General features: G+C 43.7%; 1 protein-coding gene across 1 annotated transcript in view; it reads right to left on the reverse strand.

Annotated features, from left to right (window-relative positions):
* AFAP1L1 (actin filament associated protein 1 like 1) overlaps positions 1 to 13557 on the reverse strand; it is an 89132-nt gene that overhangs the window by 13739 nt on the left and 61836 nt on the right. The window contains exons 4-13 of the mRNA XM_083181968.1: positions 13279 to 13467; positions 11361 to 11459; positions 9918 to 10129; positions 8369 to 8548; positions 8011 to 8091; positions 7412 to 7502; positions 6424 to 6576; positions 4055 to 4266; positions 1814 to 1959; positions 347 to 413 (exon numbers count right to left, since the gene is read on the reverse strand). Of these exons, the coding sequence (XP_083038094.1) occupies positions 347 to 413; positions 1814 to 1959; positions 4055 to 4266; positions 6424 to 6576; positions 7412 to 7502; positions 8011 to 8091; positions 8369 to 8548; positions 9918 to 10129; positions 11361 to 11459; positions 13279 to 13467 (1430 nt within the window). The remainder of the gene's footprint in view (positions 1 to 346; positions 414 to 1813; positions 1960 to 4054; positions 4267 to 6423; positions 6577 to 7411; positions 7503 to 8010; positions 8092 to 8368; positions 8549 to 9917; positions 10130 to 11360; positions 11460 to 13278; positions 13468 to 13557) is intronic.

Genomic DNA, 13557 nt, shown 5'->3' on the forward strand with positions numbered 1-13557 from the left:
ATTGAAAGACATACATTAATAAACATGAAATGCTAATTTTGTGGTTATTAACAGCAAAGTAAGATGAGTAATATTCAAAAATTTACTTTGTTATATAATCAATAGCACACATTGTTATTCATGAGCACTCTACAATCCTCATTAACATAGAAATACTTAACGACACAAGATGTGTAAATTTCCACGTAGACCAGACCTATGAATGAAGTGCAGTAGCTCCCCCTAATGGACACTATGTAATCGCCACACAATTCAATAAACCAGGTTTGCAGTTCTAAACAAGAAAAACTGTATGTAGCTAGTACAGGATTTCATTTGCATGAAAATATGGCAGCCAGTTATTTACCTTTTCATAGGCCACATCATCATAGACGCGAGAGTCACTACTGTCACTGTGTGAGGATTTTGCCCACCTGAAATTAAAAAGATGTTCTTTCTATACAGTATGATAAATAGCAGTGATGGCACGGTTAGGGGTAAAGATGGCCATACACCGACAGATTTATTGTCAGATGTGGCTGGTTGGAACAAAAATCTGGTCATTTCTGAATGACAGTTTGGCAGTTTTCCAGCATTTCCAATCAAATGGTCACCTGTCATTTGCTCTCATCTGTAACCAGGTTTTTGTTCCAACCAGCCAAATCTGACAATAAATCTGAAGGTGTATGGCCAGCTTAATAGTTTGCTTACTGCAGATTACAAGTTCTGTATTCCATGCAAACTATCAGTTAGGATTGTTTTGTAATGCCCACATACGCAGAAGCCATTTTTTGATTATGGGTCTTTCTTACTAGAACCAGGGGCGAATTTAGGGATCAGGCCGCCCCTAGGCACAACATTTTTGTGTGCCCCTCCCTATTTTAATGTAATCATATATGTATGTACAATGTTATTTATATATTTCATTAAAATGTAACTGTAGCCCACCTCAATATTTTTTTAAGCACTGCTGGACTGCTCACTGTACGGAGGACCAGGAGGGAGGGATGGCACTTATTAGTACAGTGTTTTACAGCACAGTGTGTCTCACTCTCCGTCAGTCTCTCTCACACTGTGACTGATCTGCGCGCTGCTCAGCTCAGCTGCTGGATACACAGCAGCCAATAGACTGTGTGTGTGTAGAGTAGCCAATGGGCGGGTGCCGGCAGCAGTGAGTCTGAAACATTTCCGGACGCGCAGGGGGACCATCGGACCCAGCCACTAAGCGGTGATGTAATGTGCATGGCACAGCGGGTGGGCAGTGGCGGGTGACGAGCGGCGCTGCCGCCTACACATGATAATTCATGTCTGCGGCGGTGGAGCTCGTTACTCGCTGCTGCCCACCTGCTGTGCCATGCTGCTATTTAACAGAATGTCAGCCTGCCTGCCGCCCTTAATTAGTGCCGCCCTGAGGCCGGTGCCTCACGTGCCTAGGCACAAATCCGGCGCTGACTAGAACACTAAACTTTGTGTTTAGATTCTTTATCGACCGCACTCATAACTAGCACTCAGCCCGAGATACACTTTCTAATGAATGGCTTACCCAGAGTTCAATGAATAGAGATAACTGCTTTGCCCTTGATACAGATTTGTTCATGGGTTACAGTATGTTTGCTTGTTGTGAGATGTGCGATTATGTTCTCTGTCCCAATATAAGTGCATTTCTGTTGTGAAATGGTAACATGATAAGAACCGTACATACGTTTCCCAGCGTCAGGAGTGCCATGTGATGATCGGTGATTGTTTATGGGACGCATGGCACCTGCAGCGTGTGTGTCTCATGTAAGGAGTGCAGGGTTTTTCCTACTTGTGTACAAATCAGTAAATGACTTACATAAAAGAGTGTTGCACAGCAGTGACTATGTTGGCTATCGTTTCCACATCAACGTAGTCATAGTGCAGCGCCTCTGGCCGAGTTTTGGAGCCTGTCTGAGCAAGCAGAAGCCCCAGCCATCTGCCCATTTCCTCAGAACAGCTCGCCTGCAAGTGACAGGGAGAAATATACCAATCAGAGATGCTCCTGTCTAAATGTGCGATACTCCACAATGGTGTAATTTAGAGTTAGTACTCATAGGGCAGGCATGTCCAAACTGTGGCCCTCCAGCTGTTGTAAAACTACACATCCAAGCATGCCTTGCCATAGTTTTAGCATTTCCTAATAGCAAAACTGCGGCAAGGCATGATGGGAATTGTAGTTTCAAACAGGCCATAGTTTGGACATGCCTTTCATAGGGGGTATTCAATCCAGAATTGCGACTGTTGGAACGCCCCAACAGTTGGAATCCCGTGTCGTAAAACGTCCTTGAATTCGACAATCCACAGCCATTTCCAACAAAACAGATCCGACTTTGAATCGGATCTCACAGCCCTCAATGCTGTTTGTAACGACAGCATTGAATAGGCAATTGCTGATATTTCCCCTGTTGGGATAAATCAGCACAGATTGCAACCCCCCCCCATAGTCATGTTCCAAGGACACATGGACAATACTGGCACTTAGCTGGGAATAAGATGTAAATAGGTAGAAGATTCTCAGCAGCTGATGTATTTAAGGTATATATTAAGGGATGAATGTGTAAGACATGCTTATATCGCATATATATTACAATGGTGCTCATAGAGATTACAGTTTGTGCAGTTCCAATGTCTTCTCTCTCTTCTGTTGATTTCCTTTCCAACCTCCCAGAACCATCTTATCAATCTGACTGTGCTATTCCTCCCACAGTAAGAGGCTAGGCATCACCTCACTGGGAAGACCAGTTACACACATTTGCCAGACTATGGGACCTACTGTAGCATTTGGCATACACAACTCTGGCAAAGTTCTTTGTATGACATATACAGTATGCTATATAGGTCTCAGAACACACCATGCATTTATTTTAGTATTAGTGGATTTAGTGCAGAGAAGTGTTAAATGCAGGCATGCAAAATACTCTACAACCATTGGCAAAGCCACCAAAGTGGTTTACGTGTATAGTATACAGGACCTGATTCTGGTTCACTTGCAAAAGCAAATGATCTCTCTAATGGACAAAACCATGTGATCTGCAGGGGGGGCAGATGTAACATGTGCAAAGAGCATTACATTTGGGTGGTTTTTTTTTTAATTCAAACTGGTATCTATATTGCAGTGTTATAATAAAGCAGTCAGTATTTACTCTGCACAGAAACAAAATAACTCACCCAAATGTCAGTCTCCCTGCACATGTTACATCTGCCCCACCTGCAGTGAACATTGTTTTGTCCATTAGATAGAGAATTTACCTTTCCAAGTGAACCAGAATCAGGCCCACAATGTATTTGGTGAAGCAATACACTTCAATAACTCTAGTTGACCACAATCTTTGGGCCAGGCATGTCCAAACTGTGACCCTCCAGCTGAAACTACACATCCCAGCATGTCTTGCCATAGTTTTAGCATACTCTAATAGCAAGACTGTGGCAAGGCATGATGGGACTTGTAGTTTCACAACAACTGGAGAGCCATAGGTTGGACATGCCTGCTTTAGGCCAATAACACAAAATATTTTGAATTCTAACTTTAAAAGTTACCATGAGATAAAATCTATTCTATTCAATGTAGAATGTACTCTGGATTATGTTTATGGAAATGCACGGTCTACATACAATATAGGCAAATATTCTATTTATTTCTATGACTTATTCATTTCAATGCAGTTATGCGCTGCATGCAAATCTCATTGAAAAGATAATTGAATGGGACAAATACATCAATGAAGCTGCATAAATATCCATCCTATTGTAGTGTGACTGCCCATCCTTGGGCTGGATTTTACTTTAGCTGGGAGACCCGACATGTCAAAGTAAAAGGCCTTTTACATTATTTAGTCTGTGAATCAGGAATGTACAGGAAACATTGTATATTCAGATTACGCTGAATTATTTATCCCAAATAACAGTGTATTTTATTATGGAAGTCACCAAAGATAGTATACACCCTACACATGACTAGTGGTTCCGGGCATTCTTACATACATGTCTATCACTGTATAAAGAAATACAGAATCTTAATGAATTCCAACACATTATAGTATTGGAATACATACAGTACCTCAAACACAGTGATTTCTTTACTTTGGCGTAGGATACGGAAAGCAAATGGGTGCTTGGGTCCAAATCCTGGTGACACCTCACAGCCCCGAAGTGCAATAGAGTTAACGTGAGTACGTAGATCATTACGGTCCTTGTGCAAATAGAGTGTTTGTCCCTTTAAGCGACACCAGCGTTCCTTCCAGCTCTGGCTTACAAGCACATTGAGGAAGCCTATGGCAGACAACAGGTATAATAACTGGGGTGATAATTTTTTACAATTTAAAAAAAGATTTATTACATTAAAAACAAGTCATCATTATTAATGATCCCTTAATGGACAGGCTACAGCAGGTGCACTACCCAGTAGGAATGTCAGGCAGACTCATCCACCTGTTGGGAAGATCTCAGTCCATCAGCTGCAATTAGTAACATGGGCTTATTCTCACCCACAGTAGAACAGGCCTCCTTCATTAAAGTTTGGAAAACTATTACCATCCAAGAAGAGCCATCTGCTTGTGGGAAAGCTTGTAAACGGGAAATAGCCATCAAGGTAATATCACTGCCAATTTATTGAGAAGACCGTACATATCGCATGGTAACGCACAATTAATATTAATTATTTCCCAATGCTGCCGTAGTGTGGCCTAAAACATCCGCATGCCCAGTTCTAAATGTAAATACTCCTGTATGTAATAGATTATACACTTTAACTCTCTTCCAAACAAACACAAATTGTGTCACAGATTTATCCGGCGCTTTGTAGCGTTTTTCTTCTGCTGAAATTCTTTCAGCACATACTCCACATGTAGGGAATTTAAACAGAATCTCTCATGGTGTAGTACCACATGTAACAAATTTATTACATAAGAGACATAACGTTTAAAACAATTAAAACAATTGAACATAAAAGTGTATCCTCCGTTGTCAGCATATAAAGGGGGTAATTACCAGATCCAAGGGAACTGTAGACGCACAGTTCAAATGAGCATGTTATTCAAATTCTCTGGAGTCAGGATACCGGTTCTCCTTTTCTCCTCTGTCGCGCTGTCCTGTTCCCCCAGTGTCTGGATCCCTCCTTCTATTTAGCTGCACAAACGGATATTCGGTGCGGGCTCCACCACCAACGCGTTTCCTCCCCGTCTGGGGACTTTATCAAGGTGTGTATTTTGCCCGCTGCACCTGACTTTTAAATCCGTGTTAGCCAATCCTAATGAACTCCGGCAGCGCGGTTAGATTCCTAGACAGATGAATCCTACAAGTCCCACAATCCTCTCCGCGGCTGCCGGCTTCCTGTCGCTGGCGTTGTCACGTGATTTCCAGCGTCCAGGGTTACCATAGCACCGCAGACGCCTGAATGCAATCTAGGCGCTGCGTGTTTCTATTGTAGGCAATGTCATTTATCTCTCCCTAGCACTTTTCTATTCAGTATAAGCACTGCAGTTGTAAATGTTCTATAAAGATTATATTTGTTATATAGGGATTACATTTGTTCACAATATAAAACTTACATGCTGTTTTTATCTTTTTCTTAAAAGCATCCAATGCATAAACTGGAGTAAATGATGGACATTGCCTACAATAGAAACACGCAGCGCCTAGATTGCATTCAGGCGTCTGCGGTGCTATGGTAACCCTGGACGCTGGAAATCACGTGACAACGCCAGCGACAGGAAGCCGGCAGCCGCGGAGAGGATTGTGGGACTTGTAGGATTCAACTGTGTAGGAATCCAACAGCGCTGCCGGAGTTCATTAGGATTGGCTAACACGGATTTAAAAGTCAGGTGCAGCGGGCAAAATACACACCTTGATAAAGTCCCCAGGCGGGGAGGAAACGCGTTGGTGGTGGAGCCCGCACCGAATATCCGTTTGTGCAGCTAAATAGAAGGAGGGATCCAGACACTGGGGGAACAGGACAGCGCGACAGAGGAGAAAAGGAGAACCGGTATCCTGACTCCAGAGAATTTGAATAACCTGCTCATTTGAACTGTGCGTCTACAGTTCCCTTGGATCTGGTAATTACCCCCTTTATATGCTGACAACGGAGGATACACTTTTATGTTCAATTGTTTTAAACGTTATGTCTCTTATGTAATAAATTTGTTACATGTGGTACTACACCATGAGAGATTCTGTTTATATTCCTACATGTGGAGTATGTGCTGAAAGAATTTCAGTAGAAGAAAAACGCTACAAAGCGCCGGATAAGTCTGTGACCCAATTTGTGTTTGTTTGGTGGTTTTGGTGGAGGTTTGTAAGGAGAGCCTTTTCTGAGGTTGTGGACTATTCTGGTTGCTATTTGCGCACATTGTCTATCCTGTATAAAACACACAGTCCACTTTAACTCTCTTGCTCTGGTTACTCCTTGTATAAGCGATTGGCAATACTTACCACAGCAGGGGACGTCTTCATCTGTAGATGAAGTGTGCTGCTCCTCTGCCGAAGGCTTCTTCTTAGAGAAACTAATTATCCTTGTAATCTTCTTCCCTGCAGCCCGACTCATGGACCCTTTCAGGTCAGCCAGACCACTCCTCCGACACTTCCCTGCGGGCAACATAACACTTTCTAATATGGCTCCTGAGAGGTGCAAACTTATGATCATTATTATCATTTCACCAGACATATTGTACACCATAGATTACGAAGGGCATTGGCTGTCTGCAGGCTCAGCAATTTTATTTTATATCTTATAAGTGTTACAGCAGTTTCCTTGAAAGTTTGATTCTGCCAATGGCAAAAAAAATCCTAAAAACCCCTACTGCGCATTTGTAAATGGGCGTATAAAGGGAATGTTGCAGGCAGGCAGTGACAGAAGATGGGCAGCCCATGGGTGTACACAAGAAAAGTAGATTGTAGATGCAGCTACATAGAGCCGCCACTAGCTGCTGCTGTGAGCTCTCCCCATCAATCTCTGAGTCGGGTACATAGGGGGAAATTTACTAAAGGAAATTTGTAAAAAATTGTTGTATTTGTATCCAGAAATACACTTATTTTTTACATTTACTATCCCGAAAATACGGAAATTCGTATTCGTATTGATAGCACATCAATACGAATATGTAAGGGTATAAAGCCTAAAACTGGGGCTGAAATTTTATGGAAATCTAATATCTAAAACATAAAGCAGAGTTATAGGACTTAATGCGTATATAGCTCTATCTGCACAGTATCCTTAACACTGAGCAGCTTTTGAGGACAAAAATGATCTTTCTGGGTGTTAATGGGTAACAAAAGCCCCCCTGCAGGCGCAGTAACAGCAGGAATCAGCTTTGTACAGGAAATCATTCTGTACAAGTAGCTACAAATAGGAGGGGAAGCGAGCTCTGGTTGGGAATACAGCAATTAGATCATCTCACATCAACGTAAGTAAAGGACTCACCATTGTCCCTGTTCTCTTTCCCACTGCTGGGGGAGCTGTTGTCTCCATTGGCAGCGCTGTCAGAGTCTGATGTCTTGTCGTGGGAGAGTCTCTGAGGGAACACAATCAGGTTACACAGACTGGGGATACTGATAGACGCTAGCATCACCACATGATTCTTTATCACCTTCTTCTTCTTCTTAGATAATGATGCTCAGTGCTGAAACCTGCAGCCATGCTGCCAATGGGAGCTGTCAGAGCAGCGGCATGGCATGGAAGGTGCAGTGTGGTCCTTCTGCCAGGGTGACACCACACCCACACATGTAATCACAATGCACTTTGGATACTAAAGGCCCATACACACTGGGTGACTTTGAGCTGAAAGTCAGTCAAAACAGCAGGTGAGCGGCTTTCAGGACGGCTTTGCATAGTGCGCCGGGCAGGGGGAAAGCCGCTCAGTGTGTATGCACTGAGCGGCTTTCCCCGCAGCGATGAACGCTATCATCACTGTCCATACACGCTGGGCATAGTCGCCCAGTGTGTATGGATCTTAAGAGAACATAATAAAAGTGGATCTGACCGATGGTTTTCCCTTCTGGCATATCATTGGAGGATCTCACCTTGTCCAACTCTAGTCTATGACGCAGTGCTGGTGACGCAGAGAGCTGCATTGTGCTTGGGCTGGTGGCTTCCTTTATCACCTGCATGAAGATATATAGAAGTAAATAATACAGATGAGAGCACAGGGTACCACATAGAACTGCTTAACAGTCCTAAGAATGGAAGAGCATGGAAGAATAGCTTTTATTAATGACATTTAATCACTAGGGGATGGTATTAGGATGACAGAAGGCAGACAGCGGCATTCTGATGTGCAGAATCCCATCACCAGGTGGTAAGTATTCTAACCCTAACCATCCCTTCTTGCGACCTTTGTTCAAGGATAACAGTAGATAACAACAATATTCAAGTCCTCACCCGCATCCATTCTTCAGCCTGCTCGCGACTCTGGACCGCCAACACCAGAAGCTCAGAATTAGGGAGGCAGAACCGCAACTCGTGTTTCTTACGGCGCCCATCCTTGGGAACATACGTGACACTGCATAGGGCCAAAGGCATCTCCAAGTGAGGCTGCTGGTCTTTAGAGCTCTTGTAACACTGCAGAAAGACAAAGTCAGTTAGCTGCCACAAATCCAGTGGTGTAACTACGGAGGGTGCAGCTGCTATGGGGCACGAGCCATCCCTGGGGCCGGCAGATCCCCCCTTCACCCAGTCACACCAGTATCATAATGCTATGCCGACTCAGGCTCCTATACTGTATGTCACATTGGCTGCCGCATAGAGGATGCGATTGCTCAGTGCCGTAGGGAGGGGACACAACTATATACAAACATTGCTCAAATGGTCCCATTTGTGTGCTGCTGCCAAAGCTCCGCCCAGCAGGGGCCCATGAAACCCCGCCTCCATGTTTCCTAAAGTTCGCACACCACCATGCACAGGCAGCTAGCCCTGGGAAGGGCCATAAGAAGGATAGAGCTACAGTCAGAGGCTGAGCACAGAGGAAATGCAGGGCTGAGGAAGACAGTGCAGCGGTCACTAACTGTGAGTGGAAGTCTGCATGCATCCCCCAGGCCAGTGATCTAAGCTGGTTCTAGACCAATTTCCCTTACCTGCGAACACCCCCCTTACCTGCAAAACTTTTACCATAGCAGCACACGCCCACTGGCCGTTAGCCACTCACGCACAGTGCCCCATAGACGCACATGCACAGTGCCCCCATAGCCATAGACGCACACTGTCCCCATAAACACACACTGCCCCCATAGCCACACTTGCACACTGTCCCCTAGCCGCACACATACTGTCCCATAGATTTAGCTGCACATGCTGGCTACTGCCGCATATATATTTACATACACACAGTATTTATACATACATATGAACATACATTTTTACTTTGACCCACTAGTATTAAAAGCAGGCTTATATCATACTTGCCATGTGTAACCAGTGCAGGGACGTGTGGCTGGAGCAGGAGTGGGGGCATTAAACCACTTTCAGGGAATATTAGAGAACTGATCCAGCAGCTGAATTCTTTCTTACGAGGGTACTCTACAATATGTGCTCAGATCTGTGGCAGAGCATGTGACATTGGTACAGTGCCAGCCATGTGTTAAAGGTGTACCATACCACCTGCTACCATTCTGCCTAGTAATCCTTATGTGCCAAGCAGCTTCCTCCTGGCTGCACATGGGATGACTCCGGCAGTATCGGGAGCTGTATAACACCTCCTCTAAATGCCTAGTTTGCATTCTCACAGTTGCAATTTGTTTCCATTCCAGTAGCCACAAGTGCCTAGATACAGGAAATCCCTTCTGGCATTCACAATATTTTGATTCCGTGGACGTAACAGAACACATCCCCTTCCTTCCTTCCTACTCTGTGTATTTGCTTTATTCTTTCAGCATCTTTACTCTAGGATTGTACCTTTCACCACTTATTTCCAATCACACTTAATTCCTCTTACCAATAATTTATTGTCCCTGATGAGTGTCAGCTGCTTGGCCCATTGTCCAAAGCGTTTCTTGCGCAGCAGAAATGCACAGATCCTGCTGTCCCGAACCAGATGCAGAGAAGCCTCTTGCGAAGGCCACTGATGCATTAATCGCTGAGCTTTACCCTCTTCATCTTCCTCATCGTAGGACTCATAGGAGCTGCTCAGGCCATCGGACTCATTATCTGCACATAAACATGTAACACTGGTGTTCTATAACCCATAGTATCCAAACACATAGTAACTTTCATTAGAATACACTAAATTGCTAAAGGAATCGGTCTGAGCAGTTACTATTGGTAATATATACTGTATAGTAACAATTATGCTTATGTGCGTACCACTAATACCGCCTTCCTACAAATCTGTCCACCCGAGGGAAGGGCAAGGACAGTGCCCCATTAAGTCTTACTTCGGAATAGTTGAATAAGATTTTAAGATTACTTTTATGGTCAATTTCCTAAAAAGTTGTTGAAAATATAATATTGTGTTAAAAAAAAACAGCATCCATTATTGCGATATGAGCACTTCTCATGTGATTCCGACGATTTGATGTGACAGATCGCTTGAAAAGGCGTCACATTGCATGACCTCTTCCTGTGATGGACACGTTACCGTGTGCATCGCAGATCAGAAAGGCTGCCATGAATATTTATCGCAGCCCTTGCTGGTATTGCATAAGATACATCGTATGCAAAAGGACCACATGCATACATGGTCCTGCTGCCGGGGGAGTTGGTGCGGTATCACATACGATACCTCCCATTAGTGGATGGCTGCCTTTATCCAGATTGTCCCACTGTGGTACCCAGAACTTATTGGTCAGAGACTAAAGGTCGATGTTGATCGATTTTAAAACTTGGTCTTAATCAATGTTGGACTTCCAGGGCTAAACAACACATTTTCTGACAGATTCATTTTTATGTTCATTTTGAAATATAAGTAATACCACTTTCAGACAGAATAACCCCTAAATCCCAGCTTTTACTCAGCATTTGAATACCGGGTTGTTTTGCAGGTCCCAGTCTGACCCCCCTTTTACATGGAAAGGCAAATCACAGGGTCAATCATTTCTACCCGGTAATTTGCTGATTAACATGGGTATTTCTTCTGTGTCAAAGGGTCAACTCGGGTCAAAATTCTTGGATCTTCAACTCGGTAAATACAAGAGGACCAGTGTTAAATGGCAAATAAGCAAGTAGAAATGTTTGACCTGGTACTTTGCTTTTCTATGTGAAAGGGGTATAAATGTGTGTCAATTAAGATTGATTTTAAATTGATCAACATCGACCAGAATAGCCCAACATTAACGTTATAAAAATATACCCCTTAAAAGAAGCAATTTTCCAACAACTACAAATAAAAGATGTGTGAGAGAGGTTTAGCACAGTGGAATGTGTTGCTGATGTCACTTACAGGAGTGCTTCTGCTCCCCATTGATCTGAGTCAGAGGGTAATTGTTATCTGCTTCCTCATAATATCCATCTTCTATGGAATTGGGAGGGCTGGTGCTATCTGTGCAAAACAGGAAGACACACCAGGAAGAAACATTACAAAAACACCAAGGCTGGACCTGGGAGCAAGACGCGCATTTACTGTATAATGCAATACATTAAAAGAATGATACATTATACATTGCATGAATACAGATGTGTCCTTATACACCGTTGCACCATAGTCGTCTTCACTCAATTATGCCTCATAGTTGCAATGCCACAAACCTGCTTCATATATCTGTGTGAGTGCGAATGAGTCTGAATCTGTATACAGAGTGCTACAATGCAGCAGCTGTTTTTTCACGCCAAGTTCTGTTGTGCTTCATCTGTGACAGTACATGGTTAAAATTTATTCCAGTGTGGTTAAAATCACAGGCTGGTGTCTCTGGTACAGATTGAGCAATGTAAGAGGAAAATGTAAAGAAATTCTCTAGGCCAGCGGTTCCCAAACTTTCCTGAATCCCGGCACCTTGGAGCATCAGAATTTTTTCAAGGCACCCCTGGTCCAAAAGTTTCTTATTGAAAAAAAAATAAAAAATTAAATGAAGTGTGCTTAACTCTCACCTTGGGTTCTGTTATGTGGTGTGGTTCTAATTGTAGACATATTTTATAATGGTCAGCCACCACCTCTGGTTTTGACTATCACTTTAAGCATATACAGTATATTTTTTGTGATCCTGGTCCACCAACCCGATGCACCCCAGGGTGCTTAGGCACACAGTTTGGGAACCACTCTTCTAGGCCAGGGGTCCTCACACTATTTTGCTCTGGGACCCCATCAAACAATAGAAATAATGACAGGACCCCAGCAAGTTACTGCAGAAGTTCATCACATCCCATGTGCAGTCAGCAGAAAGCACATACACGGCAGCACAAAATGATGGGAGGAGTCTGAAGTAACAGACAATTCAATAGATTTTTCAGACTCCTTGAATCCATGACTGAAATTAGAAAAGTCATTGAACTGATGGTCAACAAGATTGAGTCGCAACCCCATGATGAGAAAGTCGGGACATGACCCACAGTTTGAGAACTGCTGCTCTAGGCTATACTGTGAGGCCTCTTGCAAAACATGGCATATAGGAGGTTAGGTGTCTGAACCTTCCATTTATGAAGACCGGCGCCAGAACATCAAAAACATTAGGATGCCAATGCCAGAACACTGGAAGCCGACATCCCAATCTGTGAGAATGAGGGGCAGGTAAAGGTCAGACCAGGTTAGGTTTAGGCACTAGAGGGGGTTGCATTGGTTTAGGCTGGGGGGGGTTGCGGAATTATCGAGGAGAGTTGGATACTATCGAGGAGAGTTAGTGTCAGGATGAAGGGGGGGGGGGTGGTAGGCTGCTAGAAGAGAGGGTTGGGGGGCTGGGGCAAGAAAGGGTAAGTAAATTTACCTGCCCCCTGTCTGTATTCTCTCCTTCAAGATGCCAGCATCTGTATTCTGATTGCCGGTCACCTGTATATATCATGGCATTTCAGCAGAGGTTTCCTCTCCACAGCCAGTGATTAGCTGCACGAGTGCTCCCTGTTATAATGCACTGGGCTAGATGAGGACATTTAATCTTGGGAGCAGCCAAGAATCCTAGGGTCCTTTTTACTTCTATTTCCACTAACTTTGGTGCTTCAGTCATTCTGTGTACATGTTGGTACTTCAGGGTCCAGCTAACATTACTACCTTGCCTTTAGTCTGCAATTCCTATTCACTTGTGTCCATGCGCAACTTCGAGTACAGAACTTGCACATCTTGGTAAAATGACATTTTACTTTATTGCGTATATACTATCTGCAGTATTATTAGCAGTGATTATAAAACACCTGAACAATAGTAGATTACTTACTGCGAGACGTTATATACTCAGTGGATTTCCCTGGCCCAAGAGGCACAGCTTCCTCATAGTAATCCTCTGGAGGTGGAGTGGTTGGTAAAGGAGGTGGAGGGACAGAAGGTGCTGGTGGGGGTGGAGAAGACGGTCTCTCTGTCTCTCTATAATCATCTTGTATATCACGTAAACCTTGCAGGTCACAATCTGTATAAAAGGAAAAGTTACAAAATCTTAGCATTGGAGCCATTAACAAAGTATTGCAGAAACACAGTCATCATTATCATCGACGCCTGG

Source organism: Crinia signifera, chromosome 4 (assembly GCF_055691185.1).
Source record: "Crinia signifera chromosome 4, ASM5569118v1, whole genome shotgun sequence".
NCBI classification, from domain to species: Eukaryota; Metazoa; Chordata; class Amphibia; order Anura; family Myobatrachidae; genus Crinia; species Crinia signifera.